Source organism: Ictidomys tridecemlineatus, chromosome 6 (assembly GCF_052094955.1).
Source record: "Ictidomys tridecemlineatus isolate mIctTri1 chromosome 6, mIctTri1.hap1, whole genome shotgun sequence".
NCBI classification, from domain to species: Eukaryota; Metazoa; Chordata; class Mammalia; order Rodentia; family Sciuridae; genus Ictidomys; species Ictidomys tridecemlineatus.
This window is the reverse complement of record NC_135482.1, coordinates 65,642,014-65,667,530: the sequence shown is the minus strand read 5'-3', so window position 1 is coordinate 65,667,530 and position 25,517 is coordinate 65,642,014. Positions and strand designations below refer to the sequence as shown.

At 42.7% G+C, this 25,517-nt stretch overlaps 1 protein-coding gene across 1 annotated transcript; it reads right to left on the bottom strand.

Moving 5' to 3' along the window:
• Positions 1–80: 80 nt before the first annotated feature.
• Positions 81–21,176, bottom strand: Arf3 (ARF GTPase 3). The gene is made up of 5 exons (XM_005324897.5): positions 20,959–21,176; positions 4,803–5,032; positions 3,881–3,991; positions 3,532–3,656; positions 81–3,014 (listed from the first exon to the last, which is right to left on the bottom strand). Exons 2-5 carry the CDS (start codon positions 4,948–4,950, stop codon positions 2,853–2,855), a joined length of 546 nt encoding a protein of 181 aa, XP_005324954.1. The 5' UTR covers positions 4,951–5,032; positions 20,959–21,176; the 3' UTR covers positions 81–2,852.
• Positions 21,177–25,517: the final 4,341 nt, after the last annotated feature.

Sequence of the window (25,517 nt, the reverse complement as noted above, 5' to 3'; positions counted from 1 at the left end):
ACCACAAAGAGAACTACCTTCACCATTAACCCAATACCCCACAGCTGCTTCACATCAAGGATGAAGGTCTGCTCCAAAGCTGCATAAAACAAGTTTAATTTCCAACCAAGGTCACAGTCATTGTGTTATCCCACATTTTGAGCAAGGATAGAGAAGGTGAGTTATTAAACATATACAGTCTACATTCCAAAGGAGGAAAAAAGAGAAAAACCAGATCAAAACTGCATTTACCACTATAACACCACAAACAAACTTTGGAGTACGGGGAGGAGGGGAGTCCCCAGAAAGAAGAAAACTAGAACATGGGAAAGCACAAAATTAAATCCACCTGAGGAGACCAGAAATGAAATGAAATACCCAATCCTAAAAAATGCTATTAGGTGAATGGGAATGTAGAAAGGCCCACCCCTGCTCAAGGACCTGGCAGTCAGGGATGCTACTAGATCACTTACTGCCCCCTGCTGGAAAGATCTGAAGCAGCATGAATGCAATCTCCAAGGCTGCTTCCTAACATCCTCAGTCCCATATTGGTCTCTGGACCTCTCAAACACAAGATGGGGTTGAAGCCTAAAATAAAGAAAACATATTTGGAACTGGCATCTAACTAGGGAAGGTCAAAAAAGGAGTGAGGCAGGAGAAGAGGCAAAGTACTCTCCAACTGCAAAGATACACAGTGGGGAATCAGAAATAGGAAAAAAAAAACAAGAAAAAGAAAGACAAGCAGGCAACAGTGGTGAATAAACTGAGAAGGCAGAGGAAAGAGTTCAGAGAGGGAAAGGCAACAGGGACAGCACAAAAAAATCAGGAAACAGAGCAAAGAAAATATATGGAGGAAATAATCTACAGAGTCAAAGAGTGAATGCATTTTAAAATGGACAAAAATGAAACAGAACCTCCAACACCCCCCCACACACACACACCAAACACACATACACACACACACACACACACACACACACACACACAAAACCACACACAAAGGCCTAGAGAGCAAGATACCTGCAAACACCCACTGCATTTTGGGTAACACCACTAAGTAACTGGCACTGAGGGAGACACCCCTAAGCCTCTTTCACAGTTCAAATCTGGGTGGGGTCAGGAGTATTGATCTGCTTGCTGTAGACAAAGATGGCAGGAAATCTGGCCCCATGGAGTGGGGCTTGGGCAGGCCTTCTGGAAAGTGGTCCCTTAGCCCCAGGGCTCAGGCCTGAGCCCTGACCTTAGCAGAAAGGTTATAGGCAGCCGTCTTAGAGCTCAGGGAGCAGCCAGCACACACAGGAGCCCACAAAACAGCGACAGCTTCACAGAATCTGCAGAAGTCAGGACTTTAGGGACAAGTGCCCTCTGTAGACAGACACAGTAGCAGCAGCTTCTGAACAAACTACATAATAATGAGGGATGGACCCTGAAGACCACTGTCTCCTACCAGCACCAATCACCACCATTCAGGGTCCAGTTTCCTCCAATCCAATCCCCAGATCCATTTATGATAAGTGAGTTGAGGACAGGGGAAGGCTGTTGGAACGAAGGGGAAGGGGACAGCAAGGATAGTTTGAGGGCCTGGAAACAATACAAAATCTTCAGCTCTCAGCTCGTTCTGTACTAGAAAAAGAGAATTAGAGAATAAGGGGATTGATATTGAGGTCTGCTATGTCAACCCAACTCCACGGCTTCTCATTAGACTACCCAGTCAGTCCTGATCAGGCCAGCAGGACTATTAGGGTGAGAAAACTTCTGACAAAGGACAAATGAAACCATCCAGCCCCCAGGATCAGAGGGCGAGGCACAGGAAGGCAGGAATAGGACTGACCCATGCCTCACCTCTTAATAACAAACAAGGAATGTAGAAACCCTGAAGCCTTCCCCACCACAATGCACCCCACCCCTGTGTACCCTGGGTCCCAAACATACCAGCCTTGCTATCTCTACCTCCCCCTCAAGCTCTTGAAGAACAGATCTAAGGATAGTGGGGGAGGATCAGTTAAACACTCTGGGCTAACAATGAGTAGGTTTCTCTTTGCTTCTCATTAATAAGGCAGAGCAGAATGGCATCTCCTTGGGAACAGTCACCTAGGGATAAATGCCACCCCCTGCCCTAAGAAGGGTGGATAAAGGGGTATAAGGAAGATGGTAGTAAAAAAATCCATGATCTATCCTATCATCCAGGAACACCTACCTGCAGAGAGGAGAGGGATGAGTCCAAGACAGGCAGTCCTGTCTAAATGAAACCCTCTTCCCTTTATCTCAGCACAAGGAAGGGACAAATGACAGGCTCCACTGGGCAGTGTCCTGGCTGTAAGCCCTGAGCTGCATTCTACCCCTCCCTCTTTCCCTGTGGACCCCAGATATATATCTCTCTATACATGTATATACAGGCGCACACATGCACGCACACACAGAGAGGCCCGTGCAGTTTCCATGTAGAACAGGGAGAGGGTGTCAAAGAAAAGGAAGACAAGGAAAAGGAGAGGGGTCTAAAGGGGACAGGAAAGGGACTCAGATGCCAAAAGCACAGCAACCAGTGCCAAATGAACAAACGGACAGAATACCCCATCCCACCTCCCAAAACCCAGAGAGTGAAGGGGGTACCCCATGAAACCATAACAACCTCGTTTTTGTTTTAAATCCAGTAAATTGGAATGATTCATCATCAGGACAGTAATTGGGGACTGGTCATGTCGGTGGACAGGGAGAGGAGGAGAGTCGGGGAGGCAAGGCTCTTGCTGGGCATGCGGACATGATACCCAGGGCCCTAGCCACACTTGCAATGGAGGGGAAGGGGTAGGGCTGGGATAGGGAAACAATAGGTATGTAAGGGATGGGTAGGGTAGTCAGATAGGGCTGCCTGGCTCTCACTTCTTGTTTTTGAGCTGATTGGCCAGCCAGTCCAGGCCTTCATACAGCCCGTCCCCGCTGGTAGCACAGGTAGCCTGAATGTACCAGTTGCGATGGCGCAGGGAATGTAGGCCCAGCTTGTCTGTGATCTCAGCAGCATTCATAGCATTCGGTAGATCCTGGAGTGCAAGAGAGAAACACATAAAGGAGGCTTAGGATCTTTCAAAGGCTTCTAAAGCGCCACCTACCTTTTCCTCCTCCTTCATTTTAGGAAACCATACTTTGGACTCAGTCATCCTAGACCCCCAGATCCAAGGCATCAGTTAGTTATTCCATAGAGGAGTTGGAAACCAAACACAGGGTTGGTAAAGAAGCAGAAGTGATTCAGACAAGGTGAAGAATTAAATCTGCCTGACAGCAGGAGTAAGAGCAGTTCCACTAAAGTTCACAATAGAGAAATGAAAGATTTGAAATGATGTTTTCTACCACACTGATCCCTGAGGACTAAAATGTTGCTAAATAAACCTTGGCAGAGAAAATGAGAGGCATAAGCAAGCTGACTGCTTATATTTTCCACACTTCCAAAATTGAGGGTACAGTCACAGGACTATAAGCTTGTGACAATAAGCCCAAGACCCCATGATTTCCACAGACTGGTTGCCCTCTCCCAAATTCAGGTATGGGGAGAAGTCTCACCTGTTTATTCGCAAAGACAAGGAGCACAGCATCTCGGAGCTCATCCTCTGCCAGCATCCTCATCAACTCTTCCCGGGCCTCATTCACTCGCTCCCGATCATTACTGTCAACCACGAATATCAAGCCTAGGGAGGCACAGCATGGGCTGCACAGATATGACAGATGCCGCATTGCCCTCCCCCAGATCAACACCCTTTTCACCCCCTTCGAATCTGCTCCTTTTCTTTTTTTCTCTACCCACAGGAGATGCAGCAGAACAAGGGTTGGTGTCCCTTAACTAAAGAAAACAGCCACACTTTGTTCATACCCAACCAACCCATTCCAGTCCTGAGCAGTTTATCTGTCATACCTTGAGTGTTCTGGAAGTAGTGTCTCCAGAGAGGCCGAATCTTGTCCTGGCCACCTACATCCCACACTGTGAAGCTGATGTTCTTATACTCTACTGTTTCCACATTGAACCCTTTGGGAAAATACATGCAATGGTTACTTGTCCTCAAATACCAAGCCTGCAAACAATGTCCCAATGAGTTTGGTCCTGTTTCCCCTCAGCCTTCCTCATGACACCAACAATAAAAAGCTAATGTTTCCTCAGACCTGACAGTCTGACGGCCAAAAAGAAAATTTAAGGGGAAGAGTCAAAGAGAATGAGAAGTTCTAGTCAGGAGGTTCATAGCTGCCTGGGTAATGTAAATCAAGCTTCTCCAATCACTCCTTCAGACTCTGCCCCTCTCTCCTGCAAAGAAATGACTCAGCCCCATTCCTGTACCCTGGCCCTCAGTGTCTGCCTCATCTAAGATGTGAAGCTGAGAGACAGAGTGTATAGTAAAAAATCAGCTTTAGTACCGGAGCCCCAGTGCAGAACAAACTGACCATGATGATCTGAAGCCCTGATCTATGTGGCAAATGTTCTCCCTCCCATAGACAGGTCTTAACCAGGGAACAGCCACCTAAGATCTAAACCAAAGCAATTCCAGGCCTCTGGCAGGAACATCAAAGCTCTTCACCTGCTTTCCAAACAACACAAAGAACAAACCAACTCTAGGGCCTGAGGGCAATTGCTGATGCCAGGTTGTGGAAGTTCCCGTATCAGGGAGGGCCAGGATACGTGGGCAAATGGCAGTACCAGCACCTGCTAGTAAGTTAAATAGTCATCCTTTTCTGAGGCTCACAAATTGTATGGACTTGCCTGGGGAGAAGCCAGGTAGGGGATCTAGGAATAGGCCCTGGCTCAACTGTTGGCATAAAAGCCTACATACTAGTTGCGCCCTTACCAATGGTAGGAATGGTGGTGACAATCTCCCCCAGTTTTAGCTTGTACAGTATAGTAGTCTTCCCTGCAGCATCCAGGCCCACCATCAGGATGCGCATCTCCTTCTTCCCAATCAGGCTCTTCAGAAGGTTTCCAAAGATATTGCCCATGATCACAGCAGCTGCTTTCTGAAGACAGTGGGGCCCAAGTCAGGGCAGTGGCAGTCTGGTCCCTGATATGGAAGACTTGATCCTAGATAAAGAAAATGCAAATCATTACCATCATTCATTTGTCAAGACTTCATGTAAATGGAATTTGCCAAAGTCATAGTGGGAGTTCATTTATGACAACTGAGAGCCTGAGGGGATTATGAATATCAAGAACTACTCAGATACATCCTGAGCCTTTGGGAGCAGAGACAAAGCTGGGAACATGCAGGATCCATACCCCTGCCAGTAATGTACTGTGTGACTCTGGGAAAATTATTTCATCTTTCCAAATCTACACCTGTAAGCTGAGGGGGTTCAACTAGGTGATTTCTAAAAGTTCTTTCAGTTCTGACATTCTATACTACACCCCAAGGCATTGCAAGATCATTTATACCCCTCCCTCACCCAACCTTACTGAGACTTCTAGAAAGAGTGGGAGAGGAGGGAGTGGAATGAGGAGTGGCTCTCTGTGACTCCTGACAAGGTTCAGGCTTGTCAGGTTCTCAAGGTTTTGCTCTCAGTACTCATCAAGAGATTCTGCTTCTTCCCTATATATTTTTGCAATTCCATCTTCCTTCTACATCAGTGTAAATGAAGAAGAAATAAGAAAGCAGCACTCCTGGGCTGGGGATGTGGCTCAGCAGTAGAGCGCTCTCCTAGGGCGTGTGAGGCCCTGAGTTCCATCCTCAGCACCATATAAAAATAAATAAAGGTATTGTGTCCAACTACAACTAAAAAATAAAAATATTTTTTTTAAAAAAAGAAAGCGGAGCTGGGGATGTGGCTCAAGCAGTAGCACGCTCACCTGGTATGCGTGCGACCTGGGTTTGATCCTCAGCACCACATACCAACAAAGATGTTGTATCCGCCGAGAACTAAAAAAATAAATATTAAAAATTCTCTTTCTCTCTCTCTCTCTCCTCTCTTAAAAAAAAATAAAAATAAAAATAAAAAAATAAAAAAAGCGGCACTCCTAAGAGGCTAATTCTTTACATTCCGAACTACATGCTGCTTAAGATATGCCCTATCCATATAATAGCATACTTGAAAATGGGAGATAGAGGGGAGCGAGGCTATCCTCTCCTTAGTCAGGCAGATCTAGGTTCACTGTAGCCCATCCACAGAGCAGCCAGTGATTTTTTTTTTCTGCCTTACTAGAGATTGAACCCAGGGCCTTGCACATGCTAGACAAATGCTCCTTCTACCACTAAGCCACAATCCCAGCTCTAAAAAACCAAAATCAGGCTGGGGATGTGGCTCAGCAGTAAAACATTTGCCTAACATGCATAAGGCCTTGGGTTCAATCCCTAGGATAGCACAAAGGAAATAAAAGCAAAATCATGTGATTCCCCTACTCAAAACCCTCTCTTATGCTTGTCTAATATCAACAAAGATCTGGATCTGAGTCCCAGTATCACCCCCAGTCACAAAACAAAAACCTCTCTTGGCTTCATATCTGTCTTCAATAAAATCCAAAGTCCATGCCATTGTTTACAAGGTCCTGCAAGATCTAGACTCAGGCCAAGATTTATCTCTTTGTTTAATATTTAGTTTTTAGTTGTAGTTGGACACAATACCTTTATTTTATTTATTTATTTTTATGTGGTACTGAGGATCGAACCCAGGGCCTTGCACGTGCCAGGCGAGCGCTCCACCTGAGCCCCAGCCCCAGCCCTCATCATCTCTCTTACCACTTTCTCCTTTGCTTGCTCCACTCCAATTCCCCAATTTCCTGACTCAGAGTTTATGTTTTTGCTATTCCCTCTGCCTGAAATGCTCCCCTACCATGTAACCTTCATGGATCACTCCCTTTTTTTCTTCAAGTGTCTGTTCCAATGTCACCCATGAAAGAGGCCTCAACAGGTTCAACATAAACACCATTTCCTACCTCACTATCATACTTTACTTATCATTATAACATTTATCACCATGTGACACATTATATAATGGTTTCTTGCTGTATTATTTCACTCCTCCTACTATACTGTAGATCCTTATGTGTTCTATGTCCCTAGAACCTAGAATAGTACAAAGCACATAATAACTGAATAACAGAACTAACTCCTAGGTTCTCTACTGACCTCACTGACAGCTCACTCAGATTGGATTTTTATGTCTGGTATATAGTAAGCACTTAATAAATACCTGATGAAAGGATAAAGAGTAGTAAGAACCACTATGAAGATACAAAATGCCTACCTGCCCATCTTGTCCATTGCTTCTAACAGAAATTATCAGATTCATTCATTCATCTCTCTTCTTCTTCACTGCCTTCTCTATGGCACAGGATAGCCATATAAATGCATCTTTGAGACATGAAATGGGGGTTCAGAACCACCCATGTTAGTCAGTTGTCTGTGCCTGCAGGAGGCATGCATCAGAGGGCAGCTTATTCAGCAATCACCATATGCCAGCTACTGGCAATCTCTTATGGTCTGGGAACCAGAGAGAGATACACACATCCCAAACCCAAAAGGTGAAGAAACAGGTCAAGACAGAGTACACCCAAATTCAAGAATGTGAAAGATGGATGGGGAAGAATTCTATTTAACAAGCTATAACATGGGAGTTTGATGAGAGTTTTTTTTTTTTTTTTTTAAGAAACTTCTTCACGCTTTTTGTTTTGTTTTTCTTATTCAATCTGCAGTAAATTCCAGACTAATGCAAAAAAGTCAGAACAACAGCCCCTGGAGACCAAAGTACTAGCTTGTCCAAAAAAAATAGAATCAATGCCTATGGAGTATTTCATCTTCAAAGGTTTCCCCAGACATCCACTAATGAGCCAGGCGTGGCACTTCTGGTAGATTCCCCAGATGAGCCCTACCCCTGACCCACAGGGCTTAACACCCAAGAGAGAGGGCCTGGCTCAACTTTAGGACTCAATTTCAACTAAATGACCCACTAACCATCATCATTCCTGCCCTTCTTGCCTCAACCCACCCAGGTAGACAGACTCCTGAGGATCCCTGAGGCAGGAGGGGACACCTGCCCAGCTAATCAGATCAACACTGACAATTTGTAGTAGTCAAGACTTCAGAGTGGCTACCATCTCCTCCAGAAATATAAACCTTCCCCAAGTCTTTCTCATCTTTATCCTACCTCCTGCTCAGGAGACCTTTCTTTCAACTCTAGACGATACTTTGTTTTAAAGGTTTGATATCAGGCTTTGGCCCAGATTCTGAATTGAATTTATATTTATAATTGAATTGAATTTATATTTATCTTGCTGTCCTTCATAATTGAATCTACTGTTGAGTAAATGATTATCAACAGGGGCTGGGGTTGTGGCTCAAGTGATAGTGCACTCGCCTAGCATGCGTGAGGCACTGGGTTCCATTCTCAGCACCACATAAAAATAAAGATATTGTGTCCACCTAAAAAAACTAAAAAATAAATATTTTTTAAAAAAAGGATTACCAACACAAGTATAGTAGTGGTTAAAAAGACATAATCAGTCCATCCTTTGACCCATAACATGTGAACCTTTAGTTTATTTCTCTGCTAAGCTGTCGTGATGAAATCTTGCTTTAAAAGCTGACCTTACGGTTGCTTCTATTTCTGTTTCCTTGCATGCCATATTAAGGTCCCTGAATGATGTGAACCACTCTTATGGTACTTACCACCTTCTAGAGTTTTTTCCTTCCTTTATAGATATGTACGTTTACTATCTCCCCAATTAAACTGTGTACTTCCAATTGGTAAGGACTATATCCCTTATTTTGGACCTGTCCTCACCCCTAGTGTCAACTTTGTAAGAGTTCAGTCAAGCACACTGTCAAATTTATTTAAGTCCCATCTAAGGATATCTTTATATAATTTCTTCAGCTCAGGAGTACTTAATTTCAGATGGTTGCTTAAATATCCATTCCATAATATCTGACCCAAGGACTGGTTCATGAACTCCATGAAAGGACTAGAAGAGCAGAATTGGTAGAATCTTCTCATCACTTAATATGAATATCAGATGTAAAAATAATATAAAAAAATAATATGAAATGGCATTGATAAATATATGTTTAAATATCCAGTAGCTGCTAAGTGGAGTGGTACCTGCCTGTAATCCTGACTGAGCTCAGAATACTGAGGCAGGAAGATCACAGAGCCAGCCTCAGAAACTTAGTGAGACCCTGTCTCAAAATAAAAAATTGGGCTGGGGATGTGGCTCAGTGGTTAAGTACCCCTGGGTTTGATCCCTGGTACCAAAACAAACAAAAACACTGTGTGTGTGTGTGTGTGTGTGTGTGTGTCTCTCTCTCTCTCTCTCCCCCCTCCCCACTCCTTGGCCTTGAAATTAATGGACATAATGATTCTCTTTAAATATAATTAGAAGCGTGACTTAGCTGAGTTTTCCAAAGGGAATGCTGGCTTTCTAAACTTTCTCTGTCCCTGCCTATTACCAGATAGTATGCTGTTTTATCACTGGGATGGTGGTAGCTTTCAGCTTTTGTGCCATGAACACAAACTTTTGGCTACACAGCTAATTCTCACTTCTATCATAATGCATTCCTTAAAATAATAATAATAAAAAAAAGCAGAATGGCAAAAAATAAACAAACCCTGAATTCTCTCTCCATGTACTGTAGAGCCTATACAGTTACTCCTTTTCACCACAGATGGTGAAACACAGGACTTCTCAGGGCAAAATGCCAGGGTTCCATGGGCTGTTGGAAACCAAGAAGAGCAGTTAAAACTGAAGGTGAGTGACTCAAGATGAAAAAATGGAATATAAAAAAAAAACGAAAAAATGGAATTTGGTAATAGTTCTATTAACAAAGAAGAATATAGAATAACATTCTATATTACAGTTAGAAATTTTGTTATCAGACATAAAAATAACCACTGGAGCTACAAAATTTGTTCCAGTATTATCTGTGTGGGGCATTGTATGAATTCAATCAAGCAAATTTGCTGATTCAAAACTCATCTGAGGATATCATCACCTGAGGACCACTCACCACTCCCACCCCACCCCCTCAGGAGAGGCAGGCTGTTGCTATGGCTGGCTGCTCAGTTGTCTCAGCTTGTATATATTGCAGGAAAATGCCCGTCTCCAGCTCCAGGCCATTCTGAAAGTTGCAGCCCTGTCTGCCATACACATTCCCCCACCTTATTTATATATATATATTGCTGATAGATCTTTATTTTTTTTAATATGTGGTGCTGAAAATTGAACCCAGTGCCTCACACATACCAGGCACGTGCACTACCACTGAGCCACAGCCACAGCCTCTCCCCCACCTAATTTTAGTGACTGACTAGCCTTGTATTCTGAAACACCTCTAAGGGGACCTCTGATTTGGCACCACCACCTTCTCTTCAACAGAAAGGAAGACCAAACCTTCTGCTGTCAGGCAAGATGCAGAAAAAGCAGTTATATTCCCAGATAATTTTCAGATAATTTTCAAATTGAGACATCATTAACAGATGGTATTTTTAGCACAGCTAACCAAACAAACCAATAGAATTTAAGGAAACAAAAGCAGGGTATGTCTGCATTCAGTTTCCTCAGTACAACTGATCTGTGACTATAAACTCCCAGTTTTTACCTCAAGTGCACTGAAATCAGAACACAAGAACTTCTAAGTTAATATATCAGCAACTTCTATTAGACTCAAAAATTTCCCAAAGCTAAGAAATTGCTTGTGATGTCAGCTTCTAATCATTCATCAGATATTTATTGAAGCCAGGCATGGTGGCACATGCCCATAATTCCAGGAGCTCAGGAGGCTGATACAGGAAGAGCCTACATTCAAAGAAAGCCTCAGAAACTTAGCAAGAGCCTGTCTCAAAATAACTTAGAAGGGGCTGGGGTTGTAGCTCAGTGATAGAGTGCTTGCCTCGCATGCATGAGTACCTGGGTTTGATCCTCAGCACCACATAAAAATAAATTAAAATAAGATATTGTTTTTAAAAAGGCTTTAAAAAATAAGAAGGGCTGAGGATGTGACTCGGTAGTTCAAACTCAGTAGATGAACCTCGGGGTTCAAACACTGGTACATAAAAATACATATTACACACACACACACACACACAAACACACACACACAACATGGGGAAATAGAGAATACTGAACTATGAATTCAGAGAAGATAGTTTCTGCCTTCATGAAACAACCTAATGAGAGAGAAAGACTAGTAATAAAAAATTACAAAACAACGTAAGGATAACAGTGAGGTAAGCACAAAGTTTCATGAGGACAGAAAACCAGAGAAGTTAATCAAGAATAAAAGATAAAGGATGATTCCCAGGGCTGGGGATGTGGCTCAAGTGGTGGAGTGATCGCCTCGAATACGTGAGGCACTGGGTTCGATCCTCAGCACCACATAAAAATAAATAAGTGAAATGCTGTCCATCTACAACTAAAATAAATAAATATTTTTTTAAAAAAGATGATTTCCAGACATATTCTCAGGTCACAACTGAGCTGACTCCTGAAAAAAGGAAATAACCACACAATAAAGATGGAATGAATGAGAGGAAATAGTGTGAGCAAAGGCATAGACTGAGTTACAGATAGCGCTTTTTCTTAGCAAAAACCTTGGATTAAGCACAGTGAATCAACGAAAGTGAAGAGGAATGGACTAGAAAGAGAAGTAGGGGCTGGATCATGAGGGCCTTAAAAGCAGCACTGAGCAACATGATCAAATATGTACTTTAGAAAGACCATTCTGGAATCAGATTCCAGAGTAAATTAAAAGAGGGAAAGACCAGAGGCAGAAATCACTTGAAAGGTACAGAAATAAAATCATAAGTTCTTAAATGGAGGTGGCAATAGAGAAGGGGATAGATTTGAAACATCAAAATGGTAGAATCCACAGGATTTGATTACTGATTAATTGTAGGAAAGAAGAGTCAAACATGATTTCTGGGTTTCCAGCTCAGATGACCATGTGGCTTTTCTTCAGGAAGGAAATAAAAGAGGAAGAGATCTGAGGGTAAAGATGTTTATTTTTAAATTAAACATTGATTTTGAGGTGATAAGGTATGAAATACAGGAGACAAGTGTGGGCTGGGAATTTGGGTGTCATCTTTGCAGATGGGAACTGAAGCCCTTAAGAGGAACCAAAATGACCCAAAATGGCAGAAATTACTGGGTATCTACACAATGACCATTCTTTCCCTTCTTCCTTCTAACAGAACTCCTATTTTGTTCAGATGTTAGGGTACAGAAGCAGGATATCAAATGTACTTCAGCAGACACAGCCCTTCCTCAGCACCAGGGAATGAAAAGTAATCAGTATAAAAGACATTCCATTTTCTTGCCAATGACTGGGTCATAAATGGTCATTTGCTAATTCTAGCTAATAAATATAAGAGGCAGGTACATTGGTGCATACCTGTAAACCCTGATAAGGCAGGAGGATCACAAGTTTGAAGCCAGCCTAGGCAATTAAAAAAAAGAAAAGGAAAGGAAAGGTGGGGAGACGCTGAAATCTTGGCTCAGTGGTAGAGCACTCACCTAGCGTGTATGAGGCATTGGGTTTGATTCTCAGCACCACATATAAATAAATAAATTAAAGGTCCACTGACAACTAAAAAAAAAGAAAGGTGGGGGCTGGATATGTAGCTCAGAGGTAGAACACTGCTAGGTTCAATGCCCAGTACTGAATGGAAAAAATTTTTAAAATGTGAGAAAAGAGCTGAGGGTGTGGCTCAACAATAGAAAATGTGTGAAGCATGCCAAGTCCCTGGATTTGATTCCCAAGCCCCACAAAAATAAATAAATAAGGAAATAAATAAATAAGCAAGCAAGCAAGCAGATAAATAAATGGCAGAAAGGGAGCCCAGTTAAGACTAAAAAACAGCTGGGCACAGTGGCATATGCCTATAATCCCAGTGGCTCCAGAGGTCGAGATAGGAGGATCGTAAATTCAAAGACAGCCTCAGCAACTCAGCGAGACCCTATCTCTAAATAAAATATAAAAAAAGGGCTGGGGAAGGTGGCACATACCTGTAATCCCAGTGGCTCTGGAGGCTGAGACAGGAGAATCATGAGTTCAAAGCCAGCCTCAGCAACAGTGAGGCACTAAGCAACCCAGAGAGACCCTGTCTCTAAATAAAATACAAAAAAAAAAATCCCCAGTACCAAAAAAAAAAAAAAAAAGAACATTAAAGGAGGGCTGGAGGTAAAGCACTTGCCTATCATGCTTGAGACCCTAGATTATGATACTCAGCACCAATTAATTAATTAATTAAAGATAGAGGGCAGCTGGGCACAGTGGCACACACCTGTAATCCCAGCAACTTGGAAGACTGAAATAGAAGGATCAAAAGTTTGAGGCCAGCCTCAGCAATTAGCAAGATTCTGACTCAGAATAAAAATTAAAAAGGCGAGGTGTGATAGTGCACACCTGTAATCCCAGCAACTGAGTAGCTGAGGCAGGCTGCTTAGCAACTTTATGGAGGACCTAAGCAACTTAGCAAGACCTTATCTCAAAATTTAAAAAAAAAAAAAAAAAAAGGCAGGGGTTGGAGATGAAGCCAGGTGTGGTGGTGCATGCCTGTAATCCCGGCAGCTCAGGAGGCTAAGGAAGGAAGCTCATAAATTCAAAGCCAGCCTCAGCAACTCAGCAAGGCCCTAAGTAACTTGGTGAAATCCTGGCTCAAAATAAAAATAATGGCTGGGGATGTGGCTTAGTGGTTAAAAAAAACCTGGGTTCAATCCCTGGTATAAAAAAAAAAGGGGGGGCGGCTAGGAATGTAGTATGCAGGTCAGAGGTAAAACACCCCTGGGTTCAATTCCTGGTACCAAAAAAAGTAAAAACAAAAAGGGCTCAGGAGGTAGCACAGTGGTAGAACATAATGAGTTCAATCCCCAGTGGGGGTAGGGGAGGGATGAAGGTCAAAGGCCATATAAGGGGCTGGGGATGTGGCTCAAGCAGTATAGCGAGCTCACCTGGCATTCGTGCAGCCTGAGTTCAATCCTCAGCACCACATACAAACAAAGATGTTGTGTCTGCCAATAACTAAAAAATAAATAAATATTAAAATTCTCTCTCTCTCCTTTCTCTCTCTTTAAAAAAATAAAAAATAAAAAAAAGGCCATATAAGGGTCAAATTAAATAAGGCCTGAAAGGTACTACCAGGCCATCAATGACAACTTTGGTATAAATTAAACTAACTAGAGCTAGCTACAGTAGCACATACCTGAAATCCCAATTACTCAGGAAGATCACAGGTATTGAGGCCAGTCTGGGGCAACTTAGACAGTCACAAAATTAAAAAAAAAAAAAAAAAAAGGAACTGGGGATATAGCTCACTGGTAGAGTTCTACTGGGTTCAAGCCCCAGTACTGCAAACCCCACACACACATATACACACAAATATATTACTAAAATCAGGACCCACTAAAGTTTAAGCTCAGGCCAGAGTTATATGCCAGTTTCCCTTTTAGCTGGATACAGATTTTTTTTTAATTTTTATTTTTGGTACTGGGGATTGAATCCTCACTCAACCACTGAGCCATGTCCCCAGCCCTTTATTGTATTTCATTTAGAGACAGGGTCTTAGGGCCTTGCTAAGTTGCTGAGGCTGGCTTTGACTGTTGATCCTCCTGCCTCAGCCTCCTGAGCCACCAGGATTACAGGCTTATGCCACTGTGCCCAGGGCCAGGAAATTAAAAACAAAGAGTACTAACTGGGCCTGGTAGTACATACCTATAATCCCAGCTATTCAGGAGACTAAGGCAGGAGCATTATAAATTCAAAGTCAGCCTAACGAATTTAACCAAACCTTGTCTTAAAAATTTTAAGAGAGACAATTTTAAAAGGGCTGAGGATGTAGTTCAGTGGCAGACTGCTTGCCTGGCATGTGTGAAGCCGTAGGTTCAAACCTGATACTATACACACATACAAAAAAAGTGTCCTGGAGAAGACTCCAATGCATGAAAACTGAAGATGTCAGATATCAAGGATCCTGAACCTCTCTAGCTGAAGCCAGTCTGGGCAACTTAGACAGTCACAAAATTAAAAAAAAAAAAAAAAAAAAAAAAAGGAGCTGGGGATATAGCTCACTGGTAGAGTTCAAAGGCCATATAAGGGTCAAATTAAATAAGGGGATATAGCTCACTGGTAGAGGTCAAAGGTCAAATTAAATAAGGCCTGAAAAGTACTACCAGGCCATCAATGACAACTTTGGGAATATAGAGAACCCTCAGCAAGTCAGTCAGGACACAGGATATATAGGTCTGTTTCAGAATACATGAACTAGCCAGATAATACAGTAAGCAGATGAAAACTAGACTCATTTGTTTCCTTGGAACATTCTATGGCACTGCCCTCTGAACAGTTTTCAGCTTATCTTGTTCTTAGAATCTGACGAGTTTACAACTGTTCTATATCCTGATATTTATTCTGTGGCTGCTACAATGTTTGTATATATATATATATAGCCTTAGATATATTGAAGACTATACTTTCCTAATTACAAAACTGATGAAAATCGTCAGTGACTCTAGGTAGTCAGCCTAAACCCCATTAAACCTTTGCCCCTAATCTGGTCCCACAGCACTTATCAAAGCAGAGTTGACAGCAAACAAGTTAAAGACAAGCCAGGATTTGGACAAGGCCAACCATTAAGAGCAGCCTAAGAACAGAAGAACAGGGACCTTGGGGAATAAAAAGCTACCTGTGATCCCTCTGCACCTCAAACATTCTTCTACTCTTGAACTTATCAGAACATGATTTATATTTATCTGAAACTCTCTACTCTAGGACTTATCAGAACATTATTTACATTTATCTGAAACTCCGGATATGCCTCTAATGCTTTACAGATCAGCTGGAGATAATGATCCCAAGAAACAATGGCAGGACTTGGGGTGGCCATAGCCCTTGGGTCGATCATCTTAAGTTTCAAGAAGCTGTATCTAGGGCTGGAGATATAGCTTGTGCTTGCCTCATATGCACAAAGCCCTGGGTTCAATCTCCAGCATCACAAAAAAAAAAAAAAAAAAAAGCAGCAGTTGTGTCTATTTCTGTGTATGTCATGTTAGGATAAAGGTTGGGGCCTTCTACCTGAAATCCCAGCAGCTCAGGAGGCTGAGGCAGGAGGATCACAAGTTCAAAACAAGTCTCAGCAACTTGATAAGGCACTTAGCAACTCAGCAAGACTCTGTTTCTAAATAACATATTAAAAAAGGGCTGGGGATGTGGCTCAGTGGTTAAGTCCCCCTAAGTACAAAAAAAAAAAAAAAAAAGGTTGGACAATTTTCCACTAGACTGTGAGTCCCTTTACCTGCAAGATCTATGCCTTATTCATGTTTCATGTGCCTAGCACCATGACTGACTTGTAGTTAGTGACTGAAATCCTTGCAGAGGAGAATGGTTCTACTAAGGGTGGCAAAAAAAATCTGGGGAATCAAAGACAACAGTACCATATATGTGGTCCCTGGTTCTTTTCCCATATTTTACAAACTGAATAAGTGGTTTCCAAGATCTCAGAGCCCTCAGGTTCTTTGGATGGATTCAGAGGCTGCCTGGGAAAAGGAGGAGGTCCCATTATGTTCTCCCATCCCCACTAATACCAGAGCAGTATTCTGTTTATTTGCAGTACTGGGCATTGAACCCAAAGGCATTCTACCACATCCCCAGCCAGTTTATATTTGATTTTTTTTTAGATGTTAATGGACCTTTATTTTATTCATTTATTTATATGCAGTGCTGAGAATCAAACCCAGTGCCTCACACATGCTAGGGAAGCACTCTACCACGAGACACAACCCCAGCCCCTTGTATTTCATTTTGAGACAAGGTCTCATTAAGTAGCCCAGGCTAGTCTCAAATTTATGATCCTCCTGCCTCAGCCTACAGAGTAACTAGGATTACAGGGAGTGTACTGCTACACTCAGCTAACTTTTATTCATTTGATGTATTAGACTTCAAATAAGAGTTTAATAAGGTAAAGTTTGAATGCTTTTTTTTTTTAAAAAAAAAAAAAGGGCAAAAATCATTGCAACAGAAAGCAAACACTTTACAGCATATTAAGTTCATGTCGAAGTTTAAACATTCATGTCTAACACTTGTGCATAAGTTAATAAAGGAAGTGTTATGCCAGGCTCTCACAAGTAAGAGCTAGAAAATACCATGAGACCTGCCATTTCATCTTTCTTCAGGAATATGGCAATAATAGCAGATCCCTGAAATCTTGAGCCATTTCCTTTCTAGTCCATAAGGTGTGGCAGATTCTCTGCAGAAGTCCATGGCAAAAGCCCTAACACAAAGAATTTACCTCAGTCAATTCTTTCCCAGCCTACAATACAAAGCCTTTACACTTGTGGGACTCTTTCTAAATGTTTCTCAAGTCTTTAAATTATCAAAAAGCTTTATTAGGGGGTGGGGTTGTAGCTCAATGGCAAAGCGCTTGCTTGTGTGAGGCACTGGATTTGATTTTCAGCACCATATATAAATAAATAAAATAAAGATCCATTGATAACTAAAAAAATTATTTTTAAAAAAAAGGCCTTATTAGCACTTCACCTATATTTACCACAGATGCTGGAGTGATTGGTATGATAAAAGAGAATTACACAGATATCACAATCTCTATAGATGTTAAGACAATATATCATGAAAGAGATACTCAGAGGCAGACATTTTAAAAAGGTATGACTAAATGAAAAGAGTGACCCAGGAAATGGAGGATCCTGAAATACTGATTGAAACTTAAAACAAAGGGACCAAGGAATCTAAACCTCTGATGAAGACCAATCAGGATGTTCAACCATTACCTCAGAGTCATGTTGACTTTTCTAACAAACATTATTAAGCTCCCACATCCTCACTCTACATCCAAGTTGATGGTACAGGGCCCCTGTTCTGCTTCAGCTTCACCTCCCACTCAGGCAGCAGGAGCTGCCTCTATGAGGCTGATGCTGAAAAAAGATTTCACTGCTCATAGCTACAACCAGCATAAAAAGTCATGGTAACAATCATCCCTTTACACAGGCACCTCAGGTGCCAAGATGTTCTTTTGTAAACCTCTTCTCCTTTAAGGTAGCCTGGAGTGATCACGTTATTATTACTATTATGATGATCAATTATTCATAGCAGCTAAGGTTTTGGTGCTTCATACAATACTAAGTGCTTTACATTTTTCATCACATTTAATTTTCATGACAACCATAGGTACTACCACTGTCTTCTTTACAGATAAGGAAAATAAATCTAGGGGAGGACAGGTGCTTTTTAACAAAAATACGCAACTTATAAAGAGCAGAGGCAGAATATCAACTCAATTTTATCTAATTCCAAGGCCCACTTTTTAAAAAAAATTTTTTTTTGTAGTTGTAAATGGACAGCATGTCTTTATTTTGTTTATTTTTATGTGGTGCTGAGGATCAAACCCAGTGCCTCACATGTGCTAGGCTAGCACTCTGCCACTGAGCTACAGCCCCAGCTCCCAAGGCCCACTCTTGATTACTACACTATTCTGCCTTAAATTTACCTGAAAGTGAAAAGATGAGAGCCAAAAACAGTTTTGGGTTTTGAGTTTGTTTGTTTGTTTTTGGCGGGGGGTCGGGGGAGACTGGTACTGGAGATTGAATTCAAAGGCACTTTACCACTGACTAAATCTCCAGTCCTTTTTTTTTTTTTTTTTAAATCTGAGATAGGGTCTAAGTTGCTGAAGGCCTCACTAAACTGCTGAGGCTGGCCTTGAACTCATGATCCTCCTGTCCCTGCCTCAGTCACTGGAAGTAGCTGGGATTATGGGTATGTGTTACCTTGCTTGGCTAGTGATACATTCTGACTTCTTCTCAGCATCTAAATTATATGGGAAAGCAGATTCCAAAATTTCCCTCAGTTACATACTCAGTTTTAACAAAACTGGTATTAAAGAAGTTTCTCCTTTTAACCAATAAATCTCACCCTTTGTCCTTTAAGTCTATTTCCTTTTATTTTAAGTCTAGTGGAAAAGAGAGAAGGGAATATGAACACATACTTTATGACCTTTTGTGAATTTAAGATTTCACTTTCATTCTTTCTAGACTGCTGTCTGCTTTCCTTTATACTTTATATTCAGTGTATCAGCAGGTATCATTCACTGGTACCAATTCTGTGCCAGGTACCACATACATACATTGGCCTCTCCTCTCCAGGATCCCAATTAACAGACAACAACACTTTGAAGGACTTAGGTATGATGGAGAGATGCCTTCTGTCCACAATGGGAAAGCAGAAAATTTGAAATTTCAGATAAATAGTGACTTTATATTCTAATAATATTTTTGGTGGGGGAGATCTTAATTTCCATTATCTATGCCTGTTTTGTTCCTCTTAAGAAGGTAGAAAGACCAAGTCTTTTGCTCTGCTATCTTCAAGCACTTTCAATGACAGTCTAGCCATCTCCCTCCTTTCCTTAAACTGTAGTTAGAAACCTTATTGAGCCAGATGTGGTGGCACATGACTATAACCCAAACTTCTCCCAACTACTAGGAAGGCTGAGGCAGGAGGATAGCAAGTTTGAGGTCAGCCTGAGCAACTCAGTGAGACCCTGTCTCAAAATTAAAAATAAAAGGAGATGGAGGTGTAGCTCAGTGGCAAAGCACCCAAACACCCCTTGGTTCAGACCCCAGTGCTACTTAAAAAAAAAAAAAAAAAAAAGAACTTTTAAAGACAGGCTATTCAAACTCAGGTCAAATGTGCAACGACCAATCCTCTGGCCAGTTCCAGTCATAACAGGGCCCCAACAACAGGCCTAAGATAAAATGGAAGGACAGACTGTCTATATTTGCCTGATTAGGGACAGGGAAGGAGGTATAAGGAGTCTAGATTCTCTCCTGTTGCACTGACCCAAGCAATCAGACTCCTGCAGCAGTCGTCCTCTCAATAAAACTTTTATGCCATAGACCAGGGATGACCCAATCCAACAGCAGCAGAGAGGTTTTACATTACACTTCTCCCTCACCCTGATGACCTCACTATTTCTTCTTACTCCTGACCACATACCACACTCCTCCACCTCCATCACCACATTCCTCCTGGCATGGTCAAATGCAGACCGGCAGTAATACAACCCAGAAGGAAAGGAATTCCCCCCAAAGAAGAGTTACCACTCAGCTAATCAAGTGGCCCGTTTTAACAGGGAACTTCACCTCCCCACCACCCCCTCCTTCACTCAAACGATTGTCGTAAGCAATGGCTCCATTTTCTGTTCCGGGAATCTTGGTACTTCCTAAAGAAAGAAAACGGATTGGAAGACACAAACTCTGGGCCAGTGACAATATTCTCCCTCCTCCTGTGTGACCACCCCCGCCACGCCTGGGGGAAGAAGGCCCCACCTCTCTTCTCCAAGCAAGCTTGGATCCCCCTCCCCCTTCTAAAGCCTCCTCTCTATCCTCTCCCCACCTGCTGCCCTCTTCCCAACCTTCTGTTCCCAAGAACCGAACATGCAACCTCCACCAGAATAGTGCCCCTGGGGTGTCTCACCAGCCTGCCCAGTTGCTAACCTCAAGACCTCCTGTGTACCCTTGCCCCATGATGCGGGGGATGGGGGGTGTAACGCCAAAAAGGCTTTTCTCCAGTCTCCTATAGCTAAGGTGGGGGAGGGAGAGGGAGAGAACAGCATTCCCTAGTCCTTTAACAGGAAAAAAATAAAGAAAGAAAGATGCTAACAGCTACACCGCCCCCGCATCATCTCTCTTTTGGACGGCTTTCCTCCCCCTCAACCCCCACCCCTTGAAAGCCCACCACCTGCAGGCTAGGAAAACCTAACTGCAGCCCAGGTTGCCCCCTTGTGCGAGGCGGAGGACAAATTCGGTGTGCCCCCCCACCCCCATCCCAGCTTCGCGTCCTTCAAATGCGGGGGCAGGCGTGGGGCTGGCCCGACGCCCTTCTCTGAGCTCTGGGATGAGAAGAGCTACACCGCTCCATGTCAGGCAGTGCCGGGTGGAGCCGCTCTATCTCCTCAGCCCCCAACCTGACCGAACCTCTTCCCTCTAAGGGGACCCGCCTTCCCTCCCCAGCCCCTCACCTGTTCCAGCTCCCAGCTCTGCCGCTGCTACCACCGCCTCCGCCCCCGCAGGTTCCGCTCGGCTCTCGCTCTCTTTCCTCCGGCTCCCCAAGCCGACTTCAGCGCCGCTGCTCTCCTGGCCCGCTCCCCAGCTCCCTCCTTCCTTCCCTCCACCTAGCACCGGAAGCCGCGACCGCGACAGGAGCTGTGCGGCGCACCCCCACCCCCAGCCCAGGATACTTCCCACCTCCACGATCGCGCGATAGCTGCACGGTACCAAGCGGCAGTTCTCGCGAGACCCATCACCATGGCAGCGGCTGCAGCAGAAGCAGCCCAGCGCTGGAGCTTGAATCTAGGCGGGGGCTGGTGTGGGGGCTGGAGGCTGCAGGCGGCGGAGGCGGGAGCCTGGAGCCTGGGAATGGGCATGCGACAATGGGGACTGAGGTGAGACCCCCTCACGCCCCAGAGCCATGCCTAGAATTTAAGGACTGAGGTCACTTGCTGATTGCACTGGAGACAGGTTGAGCCAAGAGGTACAGGGGCACCTTGGGCAAAGCTATAAACGGAATATGGGTGAACAGTCTTTGCTGCGGCCTGCTTTACTGTGTCAGACTGCTTTATTTCTTATCCTGGGCTACCTGCATACCCCTGACAGCTGCACCATTTTTGCTACTCACTATTCCTAAGACTATATACAGCAAGACCTGAATCAAGAGATCCTTTCCCACAAGGAAGAGGAGGAGAGAGGAATTAATTCAAGAGACTAAAGGAAAAAAACTGGATTCTAGGTCATTTAGGAAGCTGGAACTTGAAAGACAAAAGATTGAAGCCTAATATTCAGAGTTGTTGTCTGGAGAAATATATCTAGATGAATGTGGGTTTTAGCATCATGAGGAAAAGTGAAGGTCTTTACACCCATGTTTCTCACTTCCTACCCATTCCCACTTCTCTCACACTTATTTTTGCACCTGTTCCACACATGCAGAGGTGCCTTGGAACAGTCACAGCTGTGACAGAAGCTGTGCTAGAAGGGCACTAATAATGCTAAGAACAGAAAGTTCTTTAGTTTCCCTCTCATTTACAGCAGTGTAAGGGAACACATGCCTCATCCTTCAAGCATGAGCCAAAATTTTTGTTCTGAACTTTATGCCTTGTTTCTTGTCTTCATCTAAGAAGGCCTAGACTAGTAGATAGCCTAATTATGTCTATCCCCTTGACCCCATCAGGCCCTGGTTTATGCACTCACTAGACCCTTCTTTTCCCAGAGTCTTGTTTTCCCAAAGAATAACATGACCCTGGAATGTGAAGCCAAGAAGACCCTAATTTAAAATGGTGAGAGATGAGATAGATAACAAGGATAATATCTGTCCTGGCCCATTCCTATTAAGAGTCTTTTCCCTACTAGGTTCTGTGTTTATAAAGGCAAAAGACTTCTCCAATGTTATTACACACTACTAGAGTAGGTCTTATAATATCTTTATATATCACCCTTTCTAGAAATGGACATAGTTACTTTTTTGTTGTTTTTTTTAAGAGAGAGAGAGAAAGAATTTTTAATATTTATTTTTCAGTTTTCAGCGGACACAACATCTTTGTTGGTATGTGGTGCTGAGGATCGAACCTGAGCCGCATGCATGCCAGGCAAACGCGGTACCGCTTGAGCCACATCCCCAGCCCTGGACATAGTTACTGTAACAAAAATTTCTAGCAACACCTCTCACCAGGTCATACCCCCATACTAAAACTACCAAAATAATGCTCTACTACAACCTCTTCCCTGGTGCTCTAACCAGACCAACATACCTTGTAAGAGTCTGATAAGGAAATGGAAACCGTTAATGGATGTCTGCCCAAGACTTCAAATAATCTCAAAATCACATCCCAGGTATGACAGGGTGAAAATGGTGACAACCTAATATAGTTATCAGCAAGTGTCATGATATTTGACTCAGGACTAATGAATAGGACTAGAGACTCTCATAGCTCATCTATCCATCACCCCTCTGGAGTAAGAAGAAGAAAATGTCTGTTGTAGCATAAGAGGGGGCCACCCAAGAAACAAACAGGAACAAAGATATGAGTGCTGCCTAGTTGGCAGTTAGCTGACCACTGCTGCACCCAGTTTTTCAGCCACCTGATAAAGGGTAAAGAAAGAGCTCATCCATGGGCTGGGGATGTGGCTCAAGCGGTAGCGCGTTCGCCTGGCGTTTGTGTGGCGCAGGTTCTTCGATCCTCAGCACCACATACAAACAAAGGTGTGTCTGCTGAAAACTAAAAAAAAATAAATAAATATTAAAAATTCTCTCTCTCTCTTTAAAAAAAAAAAAGAAAAAAGGAAGAGCTCATCCAAAGCTGAAGGAAACCCAGAAGACTTACAAGTTCATCAGTCTTTTTCCTCCTCTCTCTGGAGCCTAGTAAAAGCTGAAATTGTAGGCACCAGCTGTATGGGTTACATATTCCCACTCCATCTCTGACTCCAGGCCTGGGCTGAGCCCAGCAAATGTGCTAGAAATGGAGCAGGGAAGTGTAGGCCTTGCTGACAAAATCCATTTGAAATTTGTCAAGGTTGTGATTTGGGGCTTATGTTTGTCATAGAGTGTATCTGATGAAAGAAGAGGGAAAGTTAGAAAAGGAGCCAAAGGGACTACACAAAAAGGAAAAAGCTGACGTATTCTTGCTACAACTCCATTGGAAATTCTCCTTCTTCTTGCTATATGTGAGAAATTCCCATTCTGGATATTCTTTATCATTATTCTCTCTATATCCTAGGCCCACTCTAGCCACCTTCCTTCCCTGCCACCACCCCCAGTACTTACAAAAAATGCCTAGAGTAGGTATAATTCCTGGAACCTTGGAACTACCAAATCCAGAATTTTCATGCTCAAATTAAAATTCAGGACATAAAAATTGCCATAGGGTTGACGATCTCAGTGATAGAATGCTTGCCTTGCGTGCATGAGGCTCTGGGTTCAATCCTGAGAACCACAAAAAAAGATAGAGAAAAGAAAAGATAAGCTGGGCAGGTACCATGGCACAGGCCTGTAATCTCAGTGGATTGGAAGGCTAAAGCAAGAGGATCGCAAGTTTGAGGCCAGCCTTAGCAATTTACTAAGACTCTGTCTTAAAATTAAAAAAATAAGCCAGATGTGGTGGTGCAAGCCTATAGTCCCAGCTGCTCAGAAGGCTGAGGCAGGAGAATCACAAGTTCAAAGCCAGCCTCAGTTACTTAGCAAGGCCCTAAGCAATTTAGCAAGATCCTGCCTCAAAATAAATAAAAGGGCTGGGATGTGGCTCAGTCATTAAGTGCCCTTGAGTTCAATCCCTGGTACCAAAAAAAAAAAAAAAAATTATAACTTTATTTTTATTTGTTTATTTTTATGTGGTGCTAAGGATCCAACCCAGGGCCTCACACGTGCAAGGCAAGTGCTGTACCACTGAACTACAACCCCAGCTCCCCCCAAAAAATATTTTTTTAATTAATAAATAAAAAGGGCTGGGAATGAAGCTTGGTGGTAAAGTGCCTCTGGATTAAATCCCCAGTATCTCCCCCAAACAAAAAATTTTTTTAAGAAAGAAAAGGAGGGGCTGGGGTTGTGACTCAGTGGTAGAGCAATTGCCTAGCATGTGTGAGGCACTGGGTCTGAACCTCAGCACCACATAAAAATAAATAAATAAAATTATAAAATATATATATTTTAAGAAAGAAAGAAAAGGAAAAAAAAGTTGTCATAAATTACTGCCCTATCTCAACACTTCTCAAAATTTCCTAGCTACCCCAGTACTACTCTCATTTCACCTGATTTGAGGGTCATTTGGGTTGCAGAAATATCTATTGCTTAGAGAAGTGGAAAGAACTATTTCTACATTCCCTTGCAAAGGACATGACTTGTTAGTCATTTGTAAAATTCTAAATATGTAATGCATATCCCTTTTTAGCACTGAATCATGGGAATATAAGTTTATTTTCAAATATATTGGACTACACATTCCCTGGTCATATAGTAGTTAGGATTTGGCCTCTCAAAGGTATTAGGCTGGAAAAAGAGAGGTTGGAACCAAATAATAATAATAGAATTATTTTACAAAGATTAAATGCAAAAGAATTCTGAAAAAAAGGACAAGCCTGATAGGGTAATTTAAAACCTGTAGCCCCAGCAACTCAAGAAACTGAAGCAAAAGGATTACAAGTTCTAGGCCTGCCTCAATAGTTTGTGAGATTTTGCTACACAATAAAAAATTAAAAGGGAGGGGAGATGTAGCTCAGTGAGAAAGTACCCCTGGTTCAACCTCTACCCCACCCCAACCCACACACACCAAAAAAAAAAAAAAAAGGACAAAAATACATAGGCAGTAAACTCAATGGGAGAGCATACTGGTTTTGCTGGCTTGGATTCGGACGAACAACTCATTTTGACATAGGAATCCCTTTTCTATGCTTCCTGTCAGTCTTACATCTATCTCCCAAATTCTCTGGTTTGGAGACTAAGAGGGAAAGACCTGCTCTTTTGGGTTCACATTCAATGCTGAAATACCTTTAAGAATTTAAAACGCCAAAGAAAAACTCATAATACAAGTAGAGG